This window comes from Helicoverpa zea, chromosome 13 (genome assembly GCF_022581195.2).
Source record: "Helicoverpa zea isolate HzStark_Cry1AcR chromosome 13, ilHelZeax1.1, whole genome shotgun sequence".
NCBI lineage: Eukaryota > Metazoa > Arthropoda > Insecta > Lepidoptera > Noctuidae > Helicoverpa > Helicoverpa zea.
This window is the reverse complement of record NC_061464.1, coordinates 11,924,728-11,948,055: the sequence shown is the minus strand read 5'-3', so window position 1 is coordinate 11,948,055 and position 23,328 is coordinate 11,924,728. Positions and strand designations below refer to the sequence as shown.

The 23,328-nt window shown below is 37.1% G+C and overlaps 2 protein-coding genes across 2 annotated transcripts; one reads left to right on the top strand and one right to left on the bottom strand.

The window, feature by feature from the left end:
• Positions 1-1,709: 1,709 nt before the first annotated feature.
• Positions 1,710-4,226, top strand: LOC124635921. The gene is made up of 3 exons (XM_047171886.1): positions 1,710-2,032; positions 2,230-2,542; positions 3,398-4,226. Exons 1-3 carry the CDS (start codon positions 1,887-1,889, stop codon positions 4,184-4,186), a joined length of 1,248 nt encoding a protein of 415 aa, XP_047027842.1. The 5' UTR covers positions 1,710-1,886; the 3' UTR covers positions 4,187-4,226.
• LOC124635923 lies at positions 2,552-4,847 on the bottom strand. Its single transcript, XM_047171887.1, has 2 exons — positions 4,223-4,847; positions 2,552-3,318 (listed from the first exon to the last, which is right to left on the bottom strand). The coding sequence occupies exons 1-2, from the start codon at positions 4,559-4,561 to the stop codon at positions 2,683-2,685; spliced, it is 975 nt and encodes a 324-aa protein (XP_047027843.1). The 5' UTR covers positions 4,562-4,847; the 3' UTR covers positions 2,552-2,682.
• Between the last annotated feature and the right edge of the window lie 18,481 nt (positions 4,848-23,328).

Genomic DNA, 23,328 nt, shown 5'->3' with positions numbered 1-23,328 from the left:
TAAGGTTTTTTTTCTTTACAGGCAATATGCCACTAACACCAGCTGAACGACAGCGAAATTATAGAGAACGAATGAAAGCTAATAAACCTGAAATATGGGAAGAACGAAAAAAGAAAGAAGCTGAAGAGAAACGGAGAAAATACCTGAAGATTTCGCAATTATCTGAGCGAGACAAAGAAAAAAGACGTAAGCTAAAAAAATAAGTCTAGTAAGGAACCTGTTAAAACAAAAGACGAGAGCCGTCAAAGCTATAAGAAGAAACATTATAGATTATCAAAAGAAAATAAAAATCTTAAGGCGAAAGTAGAAACATTGAAGAGAAAAGTTAATGCTCTGAAGAAAAAGGTATATAGATATAAATTGTTGTTAGATTGTCAATTTAATGAGTGTGATAAGGAAAATGCTAACTCCCCATTATCGAAAACGGGATATTTCATTAAAAGCTTAAACCTTAGAGCCACTGATAAAAAAGTATTGAAGCATACTATATTAGAGAAAAATATTATTATTGCTTCACTTCAAAGTACATATCATTCTTCCACTTGTAACCAAGAACGGCGTGTCCTAAAAAAATTATAAACAACTCTTTGGCGCGACAATATAAAATGAAAACTCGCTTAAGTTCGTTAATGGGTTTGAGAGGAGCGATACGGACATCAGAACACCACAGAAAACCAAATAGCTTAGGTGCTATTATTGAAAACTTTTATTTACGCGATGACGTGTCCAGAGCTACAGCAGGTAAGAAGGAGACCAAAACATTTCACAAAGAAAAAATGCAAAAGAGATATCTCTTGGCGTATTTAACAGATATTTATAAAAAATTTAAAGAAGAGACAGGAATAAACGTTTCATACACAACATTTGTTAGATATAAACCTTTTTTCGTTCTTCGGCCAAAGATTTCAGACCGTGATACTTGCGTATGCAGAAAGCATGCTAATATTGAGTTTAAATTTTTAGCTCTAAAAAAACTCCAAGTTTTAAAGGAATATAATAAACTGGACGATCTCGTTGATGCATTAGTATGTGATGTAAAATCTCAGCAGTGCATGTATTCAAAATGTGCGACTTGTGAAAGGAATTGTATCAATTATGATTTTTCTACGACAAAAAGAAATGATGAAGTATCTTGGCTTGAGTGGTCAGCCATTAATGTAGAATACAAGAAACATGAAGGCACTAAAGTGTCCAAAAGAATGACAAAGGTAACAAAGACAGCAAATTTACAAAATTTAATACTAGCTTTTGAAGCAGAACTAAAAATCTTTAAAACTCACACCTTTAACATTATGCATCAGTTCAATATGTACAAATATACAAAAGATAATCTACAGGCTAACGAAATAATTATACATTGCGATTTCTCCGAAAATTACACGTGCAAAATGTATGAAGAAATTCAAGCCGTCCATTTTGGAGCGTCTCAATACCAAATTTCCCTGCATACCAGTGTCGTGTATAAGAAAGGCAAAAAAGCCCAATGCTTCTGTACTTTATCTGATTCTACAGAACATTCGCCTGAAGCGATTTGGGCACACCTAAACCCAATTTTGACGTATATAGCCCGTGAATATGAAGATGTTAATACTGTACATGTGTTTTCGGATGGACCTGTAACACAATACAGACAAAAAAGAATTTCTTTTTGTTTAATACAATTATTCAACAGTTTGGCTTTATGGGTACATGGATTTTTTTTAGCCATCTACACACTCGCGCGCGAATCACGGCGCCAATCGCGACGCGAATCGCGGCGCGAATTGGAGCAAGAACTGCCAACTGTCCACACTGGCAGAGGTTCGCGCCGGGCTCTCAGTATAGTTCGCGCACTTGACGCGTATGCACGCCAAGCATTTAATCAATATAGTTTATTTGTAGTCGGTATGGACAGTGAAACCACTACAGCAGCTGCGGGGCTACTTTGCGCTTTAGCAATTTATAGTTACGCCATAAAGAAAAAACAAACAATTCAAAAGAAGCAAAGAAAACGGAGATGGTGGATTACCACCATTCACCGAAACAGAACCAGGTAAGTACCAATTTATTATGCTTTCTCATAGAGTTTAGGATATAGTAAGTACGTAGTACAAGATGGGTGAAATAAATATATATTCACTTTTAGCTATATAAAATTACAGTTTTAATAACAGTTAAAATGTAATACGCCGCTGTAACATATCTTGTGATGTGGGATCTGATACTTGATAACTTTGTATTTTGTTACAGTGCAACCATGGAGGAGCAGTTGAATGAACTAGTTGCAGAACCTACAGATGAATTCAAAAAGTTTTCCCGGATGTCATTAAATGATTTTGAATATTTGCTTAGTCAAATTTCAACACGAATTTCAAAACAAGACACCCAATTACGAAAAGCTATTCCTGCCCAGATACGTCTCGCTATAACACTGAGATACTTAGCAACAGGAGATGACTTTGAAAGCCTTCATTTTTTGTTCAAAGTTTCACCACAAATAATATCAAAAATTATACCCGAAGTTTGCCATGCCCTATGTGAAGTGTTAGAGGATGAAATAAAAGTAAGGACATCAATTTAATACTTTTATTATGCATATACAGAACTACTTAGAATCTAGAATATAACTTTGCAAAATCAACCAAATATAATAACAAAATTCAATAGACAATAAAAACAAAATTCGGTAATTTCAGTAGGTATTTAACTTAAGTCAAAAGCTGTCTGAACTATATCATTATTATGATCAGATGTGTTTGCATCTTGGTTCTCTGGTAAATGAAGGACAGGATAATCTGGTGTACGAATTAGCCGGTTCGATTGAATAATGATATTAGAAGGTGGGGCTGATATTACTTGTCTATTTTGGTAATAAGTATTTTGATTCGCCTGCCCGTAATGAAATGGAGGCTCTGAATGCGTAGATGATGATGTGCCTGTTCTTGGTTCATAAAAATGAGGTGGCGATGGAGTCATCACTAAAGGGTCATCAAATTGGTATTGTAAATACATCCCATCAATGTCGTGCATCAACTTCAATCTATTCTTTTCAGATAATTTTCGCAACTTATTTGCTAATAGTTTTCCGTATAAATCGCAATCATCGTCTTGCTGAATAGGCTGTAATGGGTTCCTTTTTAGCGTGGATTTGAAGGTGATAAGAGCGTCTTTAACGACATTTCCTGCGTCAACCACTTCTGAAGAGATTTTGCGTCGGTGGATTGTCTGGTCACTGTCTTTTTGGGTGTTAATAGACTGACTTCGATTTTCATTCATTTCTTCAACATTCTCTTTAATAGCTTCGAGATTTACTTCTTTAGGCTCCTTTATTCCACGTTCCTAAAAAAACACACATACATTTAGGCACTTAAATACTGTTTTTTACATGAAGGTTTTATATATGTTATGTTTTTTGCAGATACCATCTTGTCCAGAAGAGTGGCTGCGTATTGAAAGAGGATTTGCAAGGAAGTTTCCTCGAGCGGTTGGATCTATTGACGGCAAACATATTGTTCTCGACTGTCCATTCAATTCTGGTTCTGTATACTATAATTATAAAAGAACCTACAGTATAGTATTACTAGCATTAGTTGATAGTCAATACAATTTCATGTTTGCTGACATTGGTTGCCAAGGCAGAATAAGTGACGGTGGAGTTTTTACAAATAGTATTTTATGGAACAAGATGTGTACAAACAGCTTAAATTTACCACCACCGCATCCATTACCAGGTTCGAACATTGATGTGCCCTACGTTTTTTTGGGGGATGGAGCCTTTGCACTGTCAGAACATTTAATGAAGCCCTATCCTGATCAGCACAACATAGGATCTGCAAAACGTGAATTCAACAAAAGATTATCTTCAGCTCGGGTAGTGGTAGAAAATACTTTTGGTATATTGGCGGCCAGATTTAGAGTGTTTAGAAAACCAATCCCATTACAACCACAAAAGGCTCGCCTTATAACATATACTTGTATACTACTACATAACTTCTTGAGACGAAGTTCTACTTCTTTACATATCTATACACCACCCGGATCTATTGATATGTTTGATGATGATGGAGTACTTATACAACCTGGATCATGGAGGACAGATCAAGAAAATACATCCGCTTTTCGTAACTTGAGAAGAGTACCTCGGCGATCAGCAAATAACGCCACAGAAATAAGAAACGAATTCACAAAATATTTAAGTAATATTTAAGTACCTAACTATTAAAAAATAAAGTTATCTACTAACCGTATTCATACTTTTTTTACACTTTAGAGTATCTCCCAAAAAAGCATCCATTGCTTCATAAGCGAACCAAATGGGCTGATATATCTCATCGGCACCAGCTCCCGATTGAACGGACTTCTTAACTTTTCCCTTGTAGCTCCTATAGCTTGACATGAGAGAACCTTTTTTCTTTTTCAATTCATCAATTGGTATTTCCATCACCGTACTTATCCGCATCCAAGCATCATGGGTTTTCAGTTTATTTTTATAATCTTTCAAATTAATGTCCCATAATACCGGCTCAGCACGAAAACATTCTATAAATGTTAGTTCTAATTCATTGCTCCACACGTTACTCATTTTGCAAGCAAAATCGTAGCATATACCTAAAAAAAAACTAAAACACAACCATCCGTGTCAATTGCTACTGAGCGACTGAGCTGCCCGAGGCGCGAATGTATAGTCTTGTCGCGTTCACGTCGCGCTTCGCGCCTGCGAGCGCTTTGTCGCGGGACAAAAAACCGACAATTTTCGGGGAACACAGCGCGAACGAGCCGCGAAGCCGCGAAGAATATGCGAATCGGATCTACACTCATGTTACGCGGGTGTTTCGCGCCTTCGCGCGCGGTTCGCGCGCGAGTGTGTAGACGGCTTTTGAGGCTTCGCATGGTAAAGGCGCAGCAGACGGCGTAGGCGGTGTAGTGTACTGTGTTATCACCGATATCTGTCGTCTCGTTGTCGCATAGACGCGGAGAGTGCACACTATACTCTATGGCCAGTTGGCGGGAAACCGGGAGTGTGTGGCACGGGAGTAAGCAGGAGTAAGACGTTATGTGGGCAAGCGAGCCGATATCCTAATTATCGGATGGTAATTACAGAGACACAGGTAGGGCGAACACTACATTTGGCGACGAGTGAAAATATTATATTGGCGGCGTGTCTGTAAGTAGCGAACATCATTTCTTTTGAATTGAAAAGAAAGGAAGGGGCAGGTATGGTAAGTTCAGTTTGCGGATTAGAAGTCCCCCTAAACAGCCGAAATCTGAACAAATTGGCCGTCTGTCCAAAGAACGTGCAAGTTAAAGTATCTAGTAAGGATGCTAGTATGTTATCCAGTCACCGACTCGACTATAAATTATTGTAGGTATGAGACTTTAAAGAATTGTCACACCAGTGCTCATGTCTAGGTTTTACTTGGAAAGTTTAATTGTGTGTTCTTTGAAGCATATAAGTAAGTTGTACGTTAGTAATTGTACTGTATATTCATCACATAAGGGTTTTCCAGAAAGCCTGTATCATAATATCACATTGCGTATGAAATTCATGTATTGTTCACCAATGGAACATAGAACATTCATTTGTTTTAAGATTGGTGCGAATCAGTAAATCGTTTTAATGCTGTGATGCTACATGATGGCTATGATTACAGCATACAGCCAAACATCTGTTGTGGGAGTAATTTCCTTTATGAAAGATAAATTACATTGTGTTCCTAGTTCCTATCATAAAGTAAATAATCTTTGGTTCCCATTGACTATAAAAGTGTGAAAAGTAACAACTGGGAATGCAATTATGACTGAAAGTTTCAAATTAATTTGTAACTTGTAATATAGTGAAATATTTGGTGAACTGAGTGCATAATATTATAAGTACCTACCTTGAGTTTGTAAGCGACTCCCTACTACAATAATTAAGTAGTTATTTCTACTAAATAATCTGTTTTGAATTGAGTAATTTTAAGTATTTGAAAGTTAATCTGGACGAGTACCTTCTTTAAATCTTGATTAATTTCAGATTTTCTGTGCCGGTGGTTTGGATAATGTAAACTTCCAAACCTAGCTTCCCTCCCAGAGTCTAGTTAACTACTTACTTGCTACATTGTTCTGGTAACTTACTTCAAGAGACTTGCTTACAATATAGTGGATATTACAAGAACAAACTGGTGGTTTTGTACCTTTAGTCAACTGTTCTATAAATGACAAACATGTGCTAGGTATTTAGTTAAACAAATAGCACATTGAAGGACCATTGTAAGTTGGACTATGTATGTTGAAGTACTTACCCAGCTATACTGGTATGTATGCACATATGTACAACATTCCAACCCGTCAACGCTTCCAGTGGGTTGCCTATCTAGTTAATGTTAATTATAACGGTTGCTCAGTCACCCTGAATATAATTCTAATCCTTTTAATTTAGTTTGTTTTGCAGTATTAAAGAGGTTGTTATGTTACAACAGAGATATCTCAGAAGATGCAGAACAGGAAAACAGTACCAAACAGCAATATTAGATGGAAAATGTGGATCAAAACTTTTGGTATTCAATAGATAGAATCTTTGGTAAACATCCTAACTCATAATCCTAATTTGAGTATTTTAGGTGAATATGAAACTCTTAGACCAGTCTAACCAAGGGGTATCGGGTTGCCCGGGTAACTGGGTTGAGGAGGTCAGATAGGCAGTCGCTTCTTGTAAAGCACTGGTACTCAGCTGAATCCGGTTAGACTGGAAGCCGACCCCAACATGATTGGGAAAAAGGCTCGGAGGATGATGATGATGAAACTCTTAGACCAAAAGTTTAAGGAACTAAGCAATGGAGCATTTTTGTACTTTAATTAATTCCCATTAAGATCTGTTGGGACAATGCTGCTTTATTTACCTAACTGGGGTTTCACATCTGTGACAAAATCTTATAAGAATGAAACATGGAAGGAGTTTCAATATAGATACTTACTCTGGGTACTGTCTAATGATTTCGATTTCATAATTTGGTGATTGCTTGTGCTTCTAAAATATAACCTTCAAGATTCAGGCTTAAGTGGATTTTATCACAAATGACTTGATGATGATGATGATGTTCATAATATTGCATTTAACATTGATGAAAATGAACCATCTGCCAAAAAACATTGATTGTGTTAGGTATAACTTTTCCTAGGTATAACATTTCCTACTACATCATATTTGTTTTTGTATTGTTTTGTCTTAATAAAAAGTTCAAAACTGTTCGAGTTTTCTTGTCTATTCATATTACCATTCACACAAAAATACCTTCAAATACACACGGGTTTGTGGCGCATACTCCTTGCAAACCCGTGCGCGATTGGAGGACGCATAGTCTTAATTGAACACGTGTTTGGAAGAACATATGGCGTTACAAACCCGTGCGCGATTGGAGGACATGTGCCTTGAATTGAACACGATTTTGTCAAGGCAGTTAGCGCAACAAATCCGTGCGTGTTTCAAGGCAGCATTGCCTCCTAATGTACACGGATATGGAAATACGCAACCGGGAAGTGGATCAAATTTAAGTTGCAAGATTTGATTACAGACAACGGGACAGGTGAAACTAAATAAAAACTTGTAAAAATGTGGATTCCGCTATAAAAAATGTGACAAGCGAAAAATATTAATGGAGCGTACTGACATTGCTTTACAACGATGCGATTTTCTTCGCAAAATAAAACAAATTGAGAACTGAGATAAGGTAGTAAGTAAGATAGTAAGTATACCTAGATGAGACATGGCTGAACGCCAATCACACCGTAGGTAAGGCATTACTAATAAACGTCACGGATAGCTGCAGTCAGATTCTGAGATCGGACTCAGATTCTGAGGAAACGCTTAACCTTGTATCCGATGCAGATTGATTAAATAAAATACAAATAAACTGTGTTTTTTTTTTACTGAAAGCATTTGTAAATTTCTTCCAACAAATTATCGATATTTTGTTTATCGATGTGTCCCTTTTTTCGATAACAGCTTGACGACGTAACTTTTGCAGCACGTACCACGTACATTTCCATTGAGTTTTTTTTTCATTATTTCTGAACATTACGTAATAATTTCTTAATATTCATTTTTATGTTTTTTTCGAATTTTTAATGGCAGGCCCATTAAGGATTTGTTGTGACAGGCCGTCACTACAATGTTAAGCGCTAACGAACTGTCATAGGGATCTTCATTCGCCGCGAGGAGTAGGCAGACGCGTCACTACTGGTCTGTCGCGGCGGCAGGGCGACACTGACGCGCAGCAGTGCTGCTGCTGCATTGCTGCCGCGACATTGCTGCCTAGCTCGGAATCTAATCTCATATAAGCCAATAGAAATTGTACGGGAACCAGTAGTGTCGCGGCAGCACTGCTGCGTGCAGCGTCGTTCGGAATCATTTACGCGTCACACGCCGAGCGGTGTCGCGCTGTCTATGTGTCGTGCCGTGCCACACATTTCGAGCGAGAAAAATATATACATTTTAAATTATTGTTTGGTGTGTTTGCAAAAGCGGGACAATGTCAACCTCGCGGGGGATACCGGGACAGACTGCCTGAAAGCGGGACGTATGGTCACGTTAGTTTTTGCGAATTCGTGCATTTATCTTTGTACCTGACGAATGGTCGCAGTGAGAATTAACCCATTATTTTACTACTGGTCGCTGGAGGGAATAAAACGCAATGAATAAAGAGAGCGCCTTTCAGTTTGGCTGAGTATGCCAGCCACGGAGCATATGCCGCGAGCCAGGAATGCTTAAATTTTCTTTTTCGAAGTACTGCATCCTTTCCAAAGCGTAACTTGGAGGAGGCACCCAACAGTTTTTTAAGATTTCAAGTTTTTGTGCTGTACTCATATAAAATGAGCGACCGAGGAAATTTCCCACGTCATTTTCGGCGTATGGCTCTTGCTGAAGGTACTTGTTGTATTGCTAGGTACAGTAGCACTAGTACTAGCTATGGCAGCGTCATCGTAAGCCGCTGCTAAATCCTTTTGTCTCAACTTTTCTCCTTCGCTAGAATTCGCAGTATCACTTTCGCCACTGCTTTTTTCATGTTTCTTCCTTTTCTAGCTGAAAATCAAGAAACGGAATCTCAGTACCTAATAAATAGAATAGACTCGTCCAAGTCAAGTGATTATCAATTAAAAATTATTATAAATTATAACTATCATTCATTTACTTAATTTTACTAATATTTATTTAAATCGTAATAACTGTACTATGATGTTCGTGATGGTAACCCAACCGGGCGCGAGAAGTCAGGTAGGTAATATTACAAACGTGTATCTTTAAATGCACAAAATCTCTGACACCCCAAACGATTTCTAATTTTCTTAAGTGATTAAGGGAGAGCGGGGCTGAAAGTGCCGATTTTGACAAATCCTTTTAAGATTCGGATAAAACAAGTACTATGTCTGAAAGTAGTGGTTCATCCTAAGCCAAATTTAATCTATTTTATGAATTTAACTTCAGATTTTGCACATTTTTAATAGTTTTATGAAAATGCGATTTTTTTATACAGAGGCGGCAAGACACTACCAACCCCAATCTGGGGCAAGTTGTGCCGTAGCTGAGGTCGGTTGTGCCGTTGATAATGCTGGGAGTTTTATATGAATGAAAATTAATTAGGAAATTAAAACACATCAGTTTTATAATAATATATTTATTCGTTATATTGTTTAATATAAATCAACAGTTTTTAAAGTTTAATTGTATAATACTAAGTATTATTATAAAAAAAAAAAACAAGGAAGCTTCTTATGTAATTATTCAAACATAAAAACGTATTTTTAATCAATAGTTTGTATTTATTTTTATGCGAATGAGATCAATTATTAATATGTTCCAAAATTATTAACTTTTTAATCAGTCTCGAGTTTTTTTAAGAAATAAAAAATATACCAAAACTAGTTACTCTCCAGGTGATTGATCAGAATAACAATTAGGACATACAAATGCTTGGTTTTCTTCATCTTCAATACATTGCAAATGGGCCCAATTCTTACATTCTCTGCATTAAATCCATTGTTCTCCAGGGGCAGAGTTAGAATAGGCAGCACAACAAATGATACAGAACCATTCTTGTTCGTCATCAGAACTGTAGTCATCTTGCAATACTCTTCTCTTAGCGGGGTTTTTAGTCGGCTTTTTTGTTTGTTTACCCTTTCCCTTGCATTTTCCCGTCCCTTTTCCCTTAACCTTCTTTTTAGTTTCGCTTTCTTTTTTCTTCTTTTTACTAGCCTGTTCTTCTGCTAAAGCATTTTTCTCTGGAGTGTCCGTAAGAACAGCTGTCTTTCTTTTACGTGCTTTAGTATGTCCAATTAGTCGGGGAGGTGCTTTAGGCAGTGGTCTTATTAGCTCTGGTGAGAAAACTGCTGCATTTTTATCTCCTGTGTTATTATCAACTGATTGAGGAGGCTGGAAACTGCAGCAAGGGATAGGTTCCGGAGAGCACTGACGTGTCTTTTGCTCTTGATTACCTGATGGTGCTCTTGTACACTCAACGCTGCAGTCGCTTGGCCCAGGATGTTCCTGTAGTATTGATGGACTAGTCTCAATCTCAACATTGCTGCCCACATAATTTGACTCATCAAGATATTCAGGAGTCCTTTCTTGATTGTTTTGAGGGACAGGCAAGTTGTCTGTACTTTGTGAGAGTCGGTTTTCTGGCATCGGGCGATCAGTGACAAAAGACGGTGCATAATCTTCGTCTATAAATACGTTTGAATCATAGGGCCAAATGCCAGTCTTTTTAAATGCGTTGCATATATTGACAGGTGTTGCTGCCAATGGGAAAGCAAATTTCACTATACCTGGTATTTCGTAAATGCTCATAATCTTCCCGGGATTAGTTCTCAGCCAGTTATTTTGAGCTTTAGAGCAGTATGTTTTAAAAGGGTCATTAACACCAACGTCCAGGGGTTGCAGACGGTGGGTGCAGTGTGGTGGGAATGATAGTAATATAACAGAATTTCTCTTGGCCTTTTCAATCACATAAATATCAATGTGAGATGAATGATTGTCTAGGAGTAATAGCACTGGCTCTTCAGGACTAGGCTTAGTGTGTTTTATGAAATGATCCATAACCACTAAGAACTCTGCGCTTGTCATCCAACCGGATTTATTACCAGCCCCAATACACTCAGGGGGACCGTCGCGGATAAACAGTTCTTTATATTTCAAACGGGGAAATACAAACATCGGTGGAATCGAGTTTCTCAGAGCACTTACCGCTAGCTCAACTGTGACTAAAGTTCCACGCTCTGCTGAAACAATTGGTCCTACTTGCTTTGTTCCTTTGTCAGCCAAAATTTTCTTCGGTTTGAGCACAGTTTGAACACCAGTCTCGTCCAAATTCCAGATACGTGAAGGTGTAAGATTATGCTTCGTAATTAAATCACCGAGTTTCGACTGTTCTTTTGTCTCAGGTGTATTGTGGTGAACCCAGGTTTCATCCATGGTTATAAATCTTTCAATAAATTCCTGTGGATCAGCTTCATATAACTCTAAACAGTCGCGGGAAGTTGGGAGTCGGTTGCGTTTTTGTTCCACTGAAAGCAGCCGCGGTACCCACCGCGCAGACACCTTAGAGAATCCAAGTTCAGAAGTAATTATATGATGTGTTCGCTCAGAAAAGATGCCTACAGTCTTAGCTATTTCCTCGACTGTCAATTTTCGGTCAGATAAAATTAAATCACAGAAAAAAAGTCGTGGTGGCCTAGTGGGCAAAGAACCAACCTCTCGAGTATGAGGGCGCGGGTTCGATTCCAGGTCAGGCAAGTACCAATGCAACTTTTCTAAGTTTGTATGTACTTTCTAAGTATATCTTAGACGCCAATGACTGTGTTTCGGATGGCACGTTAAACTGTAGGTCCCGGCTGTCATTGAACATCCTTGGCAGTCGTTACGGGTAGTCAGAAGCCAGTAAGTCTGACACCAGTCTAACCAAGGGGTATTGGGTTGCCCGGGTAACTGGGTTGAGGGGGTCAGATAGGGCAGTCGCTCCTTGTAAAGCACTGGTACTCAGCTACATCCGGTTAGACTGGAAGCCGACCCCAACGTAGTTTGGGAAAAAGGCTCGGAGGATAGATAAAATTAAATCACAGATTTTTTCTTTGTTTTCATCAGTGGAAGCCGTCGAGGGCCGGCCACTACGGGGCTCATCTTGAATGGACTCACGACCACGTTTGAACTCTGCCACCCAATTTTTAACAGTCGCATACGAAGGAGCAGACTCACCTAAAGTGGCAGACATGTCTTCATGTATAGCTTTTGGAGTTAAACCTTTCAAATACAAGTATTTTATCACTGCACGATGTTCAATTTTATCCATTTTCAAAAATTGCTCTGACTTGATTTACGGTATCACGTGTAAACGAAGTTACAGGAGATGACTCAAGAAGAATCAAACAAAACAGTTTAAGAAAGCAACGTCTAACCACGCAATCTTGTGAGCCTGCCTTGTGTGTGAGAATACGTTTCTCCTGCTTGTTGGATTGCTATGTAAAAATTGTGCCTTTCCCCAAACCCAACGCATTTTGGGGTAAAATGCTCGTCCAGCGCAGACAGGAGGTCTCCGTACGGCACGTTTTCTATGTCCTTGGGCAGCACCAAATCCGTAGTCAACTTATATGTGCCCTCAGTGAGCGCGCTAAGAAGGATGGCCTTCCTCTTCTTGCCCGACGCATCAGTTGTCTCGTTTATGTCGTTGGCAACAAAATATTGGCTTTTGTATGTCCGCCATTTTTGAGAATTATGGTCGAATGTACTTAATGCCGAATGCCGAATTGCGCATTATTCGTCATTTTCACTCACTTTACAATTGTAAACACTTTACAACACGTGGTTTATCCTCTTTACGCGCAGATATAATAGGACACAAGTGAAACGGCAGGTGGTCGGTAGCGCACTGCTTTATTTACGGAAGCCGACGCGCGCATAGATACACAACAAAGACATACAGGACATTCAAGTTATTGAAGACAGCCAAAAGCCCAACAGTATTTTAATGCTTTAGGCTAGCCGCACACACTCAATAATATTGTCAATAAAGTACGTATTGTCAATAATATTGTGTGTGTGCGGCCTGTATTGCGGTATTGTTCAATAATATTGTAGATTATCCAGAAATTCAGATTTTTTCACGTCAATATCGGGGGGAGGCAGGGGTATTGTCAATCATATTGACGTGTGCGGGCGCGCGGCAATATTTTAGTTGAGGAAAAGATTTCAAGGCAGGCGGACGTTCGTGTTATTTGTTCAAAATGGAAGAAGAAAACAGTATCCAAAGCGAAAATAGTATTGATACTGTTGATGATAGTACCCTTACTAAAAAACATTATTTGTCAGTGTTTATTAAAACATGGGAAACTTATCCAGAATTATGGAATACATCCTGCAAAGCATATCGTGATACAGTTAAGAAAAATTTCCTTTCTCTTCTCTCTTCTCTATAACCCCCTCTCACCAAGATATCTTCGGGAACGTTTTGAGTTTCTTGTCCCGAGAGGCAAACCTTGTCGCACTTCCTCATCTCTCCTTCTTCGTGTCCCTTCCCACACTACGAGCCGCTATGATGGATCGTTCACTGTTCGTGCTGTGAGACTGTGGAATTCCCTTCCACACTCGATACGCGAAAGCCCATCGTTGGGTGCATTCAAGAGACGAGTAAAGGAATACTATTTTTCGACATGAATGATATATATATATGATTCGTATGTATATATATCGGGTGTGTCGTTCATAATCACATTAAATGAAATGCATTCATATACTGGTTAATATATGTCGATTAACACAAAGATAAAAGAAAAATACGTAAAAATAAAAAAATGTTTTTTTTCAAACAAAGTAAATGGAATAAAAATGTGCAAAAATTAGAAACACCATATAAAAGTCAGTCATTACAAACAACTGAAATTCTCCCTTGAAAACTGACAGCTGTCAACTGATCAAAACATACGATACTCCTAACTTTATCTCTGCTTTACACATGATGTTGTAAATTATAAAAACGAAAAATGACTCCTGTGACTAAACCACTGAATGGATTAGGTTATTTTTTTTACAATTCGCCATAAAATATCATAAAGTATATGTGATATGATTTAATGTGATTGTGAACGACACACCCGATATAATATATATTTTTATATGTATTATGTTTATGTATTGTGTAGTTTTACTACATATATATGTTTAGTATATTATTATTTTATATATATATATATATTTTTTTTTTTTGTTTGGTTATTAATGTTTGTTGTGCACTTTTTTTTTGAATCTACCCTACCACTATCGAATCTCTCTATGGCTTTAGGGTTGGCTGTAAGAGAACCCAATTCTGGGTTAAGCTCGCCATTGTACATAAACTGTCTGTATTCTTTTTATGTATTTATTGTTAAGTGTGCAATAAAGAATAAGAAAAATAATGCGCTTGATAAGTTGCTCGATATTTATAAAAAAATCAAATCAAATACTCAATACTCAATTCTTTATTATATATGTTATTATACATTATATATGTTATAACAGGTGGTACATTTAGATTAGTGACAATATGGACCCTATAGGGCACAGCTTAAAGAAGTAGGAGAGTTTTAATACTAGCTTATTATTAAATTATAGATAGATAGATAGATATATTCTTTATTATGCACACCAATTAAAAAAACAACAAGAACAAACAAAAATTTTGAAGTCGGTGACACAATGGGCGGTCTTATCGCTAAAAGCGATCTCTTACAGACAACCTTTGGATGGATTGTAAAAAAGGAAATAACCATATCGCAGGTAGTTTTGGTGCACTATGTATATATAATATTAATACATAAAACAATAACAAATAAAATATAATAAATATATATATATATATTTATATATATAATAGATATATAACAGAAATATAACAGAAATATGTATACATATATGATATATTTTTAAAGTCGCCAATTAAACTTGACAACAAGTCTGCAACAGTATGGTATTATACCCAACTACAAATTAGAAAGGTAGTGTTTTTTTACCAGGTTCTTGAAAACTGCTAAAGATTGAGCCTGCCTTATTGTTACGGGCAACGCATTCCACAACCGCACAGCTTGAACAACTTAACAATATATTTACAAACATATTAATTTAAGTGTACATGTGAGTGTCGGTGTGAATGGGTGTGTGCGCTTGTGTGCGTGTGTTTGTGTTTTGATTTGTATGTGTACTTTTATATAGTTTTTATTTACTAAAGGATTTGTCTTCCATGTATTCTTTTACTGTGTAATAACATTTGTCGTTGAGGAATTGCTTTAATTTCTTTATAAATATTGGAGTTTTATTGGAGTTAAATAGTACAAGAGAAGACGTAAAGAAAAAAATTAATTCCCTACGAACCAATTTTCGGAAAGAATTAAAGAAGATTCACAAATCGAAATCATCGGGAAAGGGTACCGATGAGGTTTACGTCCCGTCTGCCTGGACGTATTATGAATTGCTGTTTTTATCAAATGATGAACATCGTTTCTTTCTTGATTGTCTTTTTTTAGTTAGTAAAATTAATGCAATAATCAATGCAACGACTTTTTTCTTTCTTTCCATTATGTTCAACGTGCGCACATGAATCTATAATAGCTGCGGAGCGACTAAGTCAGATTGTACAGTCAGCGTCAAATAGTTAGTGACACTCAGGGTATTCAAGTAAATAGACGCAACCAAAAAGTCAATAATATCGGTACAAACAAAGTTTCCATATTGTTGTCAACAATATATTCGCTCAAAAGGTCGAAACGTTTAAAATGTCATATAGATCGGTCAAACCGCCATAAATATGGTTACAGTCATCCCGCCAATGGTATCCAAGCATTATAAATGTTCAAAAATATGGAACACATTAGAAAAATAAACTAGCATGTAAGGACGGCCGCACATGTCAGGTACCTGATTTGATTCTCCAATTGGAAACCCGATCGGAGGAGTCCCACATACAGGCGATTGATTGTATTGGCGATTGTATCAAAGAACGCTTATAATTTTTTTTTTTTTTTTTAACTAAAAATGGAGATTACGAATTTCTATTAGCAACTAATGTCAAAAGAATGTAAGAATGAAAGAAAAGAAAGCGATGCTATTGGGAATACACAGAGATTAATTCTATCGTTTAAGTCGTCATGACGTATGTTCCATAAACATACGGGATACTTTTTGACAGTTAATTAGCACCACGTACGTCCGCACCGCACGATGGCCAAGGCGACCTGGACATCTGGAGACAAACCCGTACGAACGAACCGAATGTGTGCACCGCTACATAGAAATTGTACTGCGAGTGCGCCTTCAGGTACCCGATTCGGTTACTTGAACGGTCGTCGAGTCGATCCGATGCACTGCTCGTGCATCCTGGTCGGACGTTAGATTTTTTAATCATTCGGGCAGAATCGTGCGTGTGCGGCTTAAGAATATTTTCTATGGAATTGACGGCTTCGGGTACCTTGATTTGATAACCCGACGCAAAAATCTGAAGTGTGCGGCCGCCCTTTTAGAAGTAAACGGTTTCCCAAACATGAAAACCTCTTTAGGCAATCTAGTATTGTTTGCATGTCATTATATTATCTATCAGTCATATCAATGTCAAGTTCACTACTAAAGCAAGCTAGAAATAAGTTTTTCATACTTAAATATGGCTACTTATCGCATTAGTGAGACCACAAAACACCGAATTATATATTTGAGAGAGGAAGGTGTTTCCGTAACAGATATTTCAAATGAATTGGGAATATCCGTAAGTATCGCTTTAGATGAGTTATATCGAATCGAATTGAATTATTCGCATCTCTTCAGTTTTTTTTCTTTCTTTTATTTAGAGAAACACCGTATACCGTTGGCTAGAGAGATGGCAAAGTGATGGTGCATTGCAAAACCATGTTTCATTTGGTCGTCCACGTCAAACGAGTATAAATCAAGACAGAAATATAGTGCAGCGAGCTATTAGCAATCGTTTTATAAACTCCAGGAGTATGTCTGTGGAATTTGGTATATCACAGAGCACAATAAGACGTCGCCTGCGAGAGCATGGGTTACGCCATCGTATTCCTGCTAAAAAGCCTATATTAACACCGAGGCTTAAAGCGCAGCGTTTACAATTCGCACGAAATTATTTAAATTTCAGTTTTGATAACGTGATCTTTGTAGATGAAAAAGTTTTTTGTTCGTCTGCTCAGGGACGCTTATCTCTATACCGAACATCGAACACAAGGTATGATGAAAGAAATGTCCTCCCTAACAACCGCAGTGGCCGAATCACCTTAGGATTTTGGGGATGGATGACCCAAAGCGGACCAGGAGAGCTAGTCGAAGTGGGAGGAAGAATGAATGGCCCCAGATACAAAGACATACTCGAAAACGTTTTGCTTCCAACAGCCAGGATTTTTTTTCCCCATGAAAGGATTAGGTTTGTCCAAGATAACAGTTCCGTGCACAACTCCAGAGTTGTTCAAAATTACTTGGATGGTAACATGGACCTGGAATTAATTTCGATGCCGCCTCATAGTCCCGACCTAAACCCGATCGAAAATTTATGGGGCAAAATGGTTCAGGTATGGGACAGTACTCGAGCACGAACCACCGCAAATTTAAGGACTCACGTCGAAGAAGTCTGGGATTCCATGAGAGGAGACAATTTTTGCTATAATGCGGTACAATCCATGCGAAGACGTCTTTCTGACGTAATTCTAGCAGAGGGTGGCTATACACGATTTTAGTAAAAAAAATAAAAATAAAGATAATTAAAGCAAAAATGTTTTTGTTTATTTTTACACCCGTTGAGAGTTTTCTGTGTTCTATACGTTCCAAAGTGACTTGATAAAAAGTGCTCATTTTGTCGTTAATACGGAATGTGGTCATTTTAATTAAGTACAAAAGTTAAATTAAATACGAAATAATTTCGTATTAAGCAACATACATTTGTGACATGAACATGTTATTGAATCATAGATAAGCACTCTTTCTCTATGAGATATATGTACTCATACTCATTATCAATGAGGTTTACATCTATTTCCAGTCGGCTATTTCTTGCATAAAATATAAGTACTTATCGTAAACGGCTATGCACGAAATTATTTACAAAACAAAAGACATGTCTATGACGTCATGCTTAAAATGAAAAGGACAGCAGAAGTTTCTATCCCTTTCATTTTGTGAAATGTTGACGTGAGAAATAATATTTAAAATATAAAGCAGTAAAGTTCATTTTTCTAATGTGTTCCATATTTTTGAACACTTATAATGCTTGGATACCATTGGCGGGATGACTGTAACCATATTTATGGCGGTTTGACTGAACCGATCTATCTGACATTTTAAACGTTTCGACCTTTTGAGCGAATATATTGTTGACAACAATATGGAAACTTTGTTTGTACCGATATTATTGACTTTTTGGTTGCGTCTATTTATTTGAATACCCTGAGTGTCACTAACTATTTGACGCTGACTGTACCATGAAAAATTGACAATAATATTGTGTAGTGTGCGGGGATCATTTTATTGGTGAAGATTTTGACAATCTTGCATTGACAATGACAAATTATTGACATTTCTCCAATCGTCACAGATTTGTCGGCACATAAACTCTTTTGCAAAAAAAACGGGCACCTATGCGAAATCTTAGTTTTAACGACTTAATGTCTATTTCAAAGGGTTTTAATGATTGTAGTATATTTCTAGCATCAAAGGAGTTAGCCGAGCATGCGTGAGAGTGTATTCTAAATTTGAATTTTGTACAATTGCTAAGAAATTGGTTAAACCATGTTTTGGACTAATTGCTAGCAGAAAGTTCGTCGGTGTTTAAAAAGTTTTTGAAGTGATTTTCAGGAAAATGATAATGCAGTTTTAATTAATGATTAATGTACTTTTTTATTAGATAAACACATTTTTTAAAAACTATGCGTATTTGATAAAATTTTCACCTGCTCTAAATGGGCTATACTGATGATTGATGGCAATGTTAAGAGTTTCGGTATTTTAGTGTAAGGCGTTCTATTGTTTAGATATTGTACCAACGTGTTTTAAAATATCGCTTTTTCATAATCAAACACTCTTTAGAAGAGTATCAGTACTTTGAGCTGCGACAAAACCAATTTAAAGTAAGCAGCGCCGATCACAACTCGTCTCCTATCGGACTTTGACATTTAAAAAATACCAAACGCAGCAAAAAGTCTCTAAATCTATGGACAAAACACACACGGTTTTTTTTTACATGAGATGTAACAGTATCTGATGATTGTGATGGCTGAGTGAATGTTAATTTGGAGTAGCCTGTCCGAAATATGATTGAAATTTTGTATTTTATTATGAATAAAATTCGAGAATGATTTTTCAAATATTGGGGAACCGAGGAGACAAAGAGAACTCTTGATTAATTTAATATCCGGGGCTATTGCACAAAATTTTGAAAATATGTCTTGTCTGTCTGTATTGTCCGTTACGAAAAGTTCACATTTGGAATCATTTAGATTTAGTCCTATTGCTGCGTATTATGTCTTTTGTTTGTAATGTTAGGTAGTAGGAAAGCTGAGTGTTGTGTTAGAATTGCTCGCATGATAAATAATTGCCTCACAGTTGAAACATTGCAAAGATTTATGTATAAATCTTTCTAGAGGAAAGGACGAAAGTAAGCTACTTTTAGGCGTGGGTCTCAGGATCGACGGTGATCTGTCGGGGATGGTAGAGACATCGGCGGACATGTCCGGCACCGATGCTTCGGAACCTGCGGTGACTCAGATGGACGCGCCAGCTTCTCGGACGCCACTGACTTTAGCTAACTTGCTAAGTTGAGTTGTATGTATATGCTCATGCTCAATTATTGCTTGGTTATTGCATATATTTTTGTGTTGATTAAAATTATTTCGTTTTTACGGTGTTAAAAAACCTCGTACTTATTTAAAAACGAAAAATAAAACATACACTTCTCAAGATTTACCCACTGCCATACAGAAGGTAAGAAACGGGGAGCTTACCGCATATGCTGCTGCACAGAAGTACAAGATTCCAAAGACCACTCTTCATGACCATGTCAAAACTGAAGGCACATTGTTCTGCCTTTAGAAGATGAAAATAAAGTTAACAAGCACCATCATAGCCATGGAGAAATGGGGATTTGTACCTCAAGATCAGAAATACTGGAGATTGTGGCTGAATTAATATTATTCACACACCATTTGAGCATAACACACCTGGACCAGATTGGTTTATTAACTTCCGAAAACTTCATGGTTTGTCAATTAAAAAAACACTACCCGTAGAATATGTGTGAAGAAAAATAACAGATTCATTCGTCATTGCTGAATATTTTGATTTGCTGAATAAGACCTTACAAGATTTAAATCTTTTAGAAAATCCAGAATCGTTTTGTCAAAAAACTATTCAGCGGAGCCAGCACTCGTTAGGCTCGAGCCTGGTCATACTTACATATCTGCTCACAGTGTTCATGGTGCCATAATTAACAAAATGAACAATTCAGGTAACTTGTACGATTTAGATGATTACGTTGAGACGTTTAAAAGGTCTCGAAAGAACTTGACAGCTCATGTACATGACCACAATGAAGTTATGCTGTTTAAAAGTGAACTAAAACTGTTTTCCCTGGGAATTACATCATTTACAGCTTTAAAATTGTAGTTCCGAAGAGGTGAACCTACACTGTTCATAAAAAATAATTACCAAGATGTTGAATCCAAGGAGTTCGATGTTTTGAAGAAAGGATTTAAAAAAGAAATCATGAATGCAGCCGTAGGAAAAGAAGTTGACATGTTTATGAATATCGCAAGAAGGACTGAAGCAGTGAGTATTTCAAGACAAAAAAGGATGATTTAATAAAACTACTATTTCTGACAAAAATGATGAAGGGTCAAGCAACCGTACATTTGACTCTAAATATACAAGTTTCCAAGTCTTTTCTATTGAAGAAGAAAAGCTGCTATATAAATGATTATATTATCAAATGTTGTAAGATGCATTATGGACTTACGACGATTCAAACAAGAAAGCTAGCATATGAGTACGCCAAATCTTTGAGTTTGAAATATCCAGCAAAGTGGGAAGAAACTAAGATGGCTGGGAAAAAATGGATGTATGGTTTTCTCAGAAGAAACCCGGAACTCAGTTTACGCAAACCCGAAAACACTAGTGCAGCGAGGTCTTTTGCGTTTAACAAAACTTCGGTTACCGAGTTTTATACCAACTTGAAGACAGTGTTGAAGCGACATCCATTAACTGCTGACAGAATCTTTTATTTCGACGAATCAGATGTATCTACCGTACTAGCTACTCCCAAAGTCTTGGCTCCAAGATGTCAAAAACAAGTCGGGCAAATTGTATCAGCTGGAAGAGGCGAGCTCGTAACTTTTGGTGGTATTATATCTGCCAGTGGAAATACCATTCCTCCACTATTTGTGTTCCCACGCGTTCATTATAAAGATAATTTCCTCGAAGGAGCACCCGAAGGAAGTCTCGGCGCTGCAAATAAAAGTGGCTGGATAAATAGCGATATATTTGTCTCTGTTTTAAAACACATCCAGAAGCATACACTTTGCACTAATGAAAACCCCATATTATTGCTGTGTGACAATCATGAAAGCCATGTTTCTCTCGAAGCCATCAACTACGCCAAAGAAAATGGAATAATTTACCTATCTTTTCCACCGCACACATCTCACCGCCTACAACCACTTGATGTGGGAATCTTTGGACCATTTAAATCAAAGTTGAAAATTGCTTTCAATAATTGGCATACAATGAACCTTACAACATACAATATTCTAACCATACAATATTCCAGAGCTCCCTTGTCCCAGTCAGATTGGTTAACAATAAGGGTACAGAAAAAAAAGTAACATGGCAAAACCCATTACCATCGTCTTCAAGATTTTGTAGACCGATAAGAATTCGGTTCATACACGAAACTAAAGACGTAACCCTAGAAGAGATTCAGCATATCAAAAATCAAATAAAAGACCTAACCGAATCAAAAGTAATTATTAATGAAACCGAATACCAAATTAAAAACACTCTACTGTTCACCACGGTAGATGGAAAAATATGCAATGCTGCAACTAACACATTATCAATAATGCGATGCTTTTTGTGTGGTGCGACCTCGAAAGCTTTTAATAATTTAACCGTGAAGAAAAAGGTGAACTCGGAATCATTAAATTTTGGGCTTTCCGTGCTTCACGCTAAAATTAGATTTTGAATCTATTCTACGCTTAGCCTATAAGATCCCTATCGGAACCATCTCTCTATTCTCATCATTCTCGTTTTTGTGTGTTTTTGGATAGAAGATGAATCACTTCATAATAACAAACCATAAAAATGTACAAATCATAGAGGAAATTATAGCGAACAGCAATTACTTTTTTAGTAGCTATTTTCTCAAAAATATTACTTTTCATTTTTTTGTGCAGAATACCTAACAAACATCTACATTTATCTAGCTATCCAAAAAGGCACAAAACACACAAAGAATCTGCAAAAACGAGACTTTTAACTAATAATAAAAATTTATACGTGTACCTAGGCGACTTGTTAAGAAAAGATCTTGAAATTCGATTATCTTGAAACGGGTTAACTTTTGCCCAGTGTATCCCATGGTAAAATTTGTCCATATTGACCTATACTATCACCTCATGAAAGGATGCGGTCTACTTACACGTAACCCTGTATATATCGAGAAGTTTTTGAATCATGACGATTTCAAGCTACTTGCGGAAGTGGAATGGCCGTGGGAAATTACACATTTTCTGTTAAATAAAAATTGTGTTAACTGTGGTTTACAATTCATCTGTACCAAGGCACTTCATCATGCGCAAAAAATATATGATATCTTTATCAAGCTTAATTTTTTTCTGGTGTCGGGGCTGCGGTATTATGTCTATTTATGACCACTACATCCCTGATGAATGTTATTATTGTGGTTAATTATTCTACCTCTATAGTGAAAAGGTACTTAAATAATTTATTATATGTTATTTGCTAGTCATTTTATGCTAGGTACCTTTACTTTATGCACACGTATTAAGATAATTCTTAACTAAGTACCTATATTTTGTAGATGCCGTTCAAGATTGTGCAAACATTTGAAAGAGGAAAAAAAATCCTTTCCTGTGCACGAAAACGAGAACTTATTACTAAGTCCAAGAAAAGGGTCAAAAAAGCTACAAAAAATGAATATTCCGCACTCGGTGAAGACTGGACAAGCACACCCTGTCGATTAAAAAGATGCGACTTGACTTATGATGATGCACAAATGGAGCTCGCGCGCATGCAGCGTGAAAGTGACACTGAAGAAGAACGCTTGCCAAGAAAACGTTATG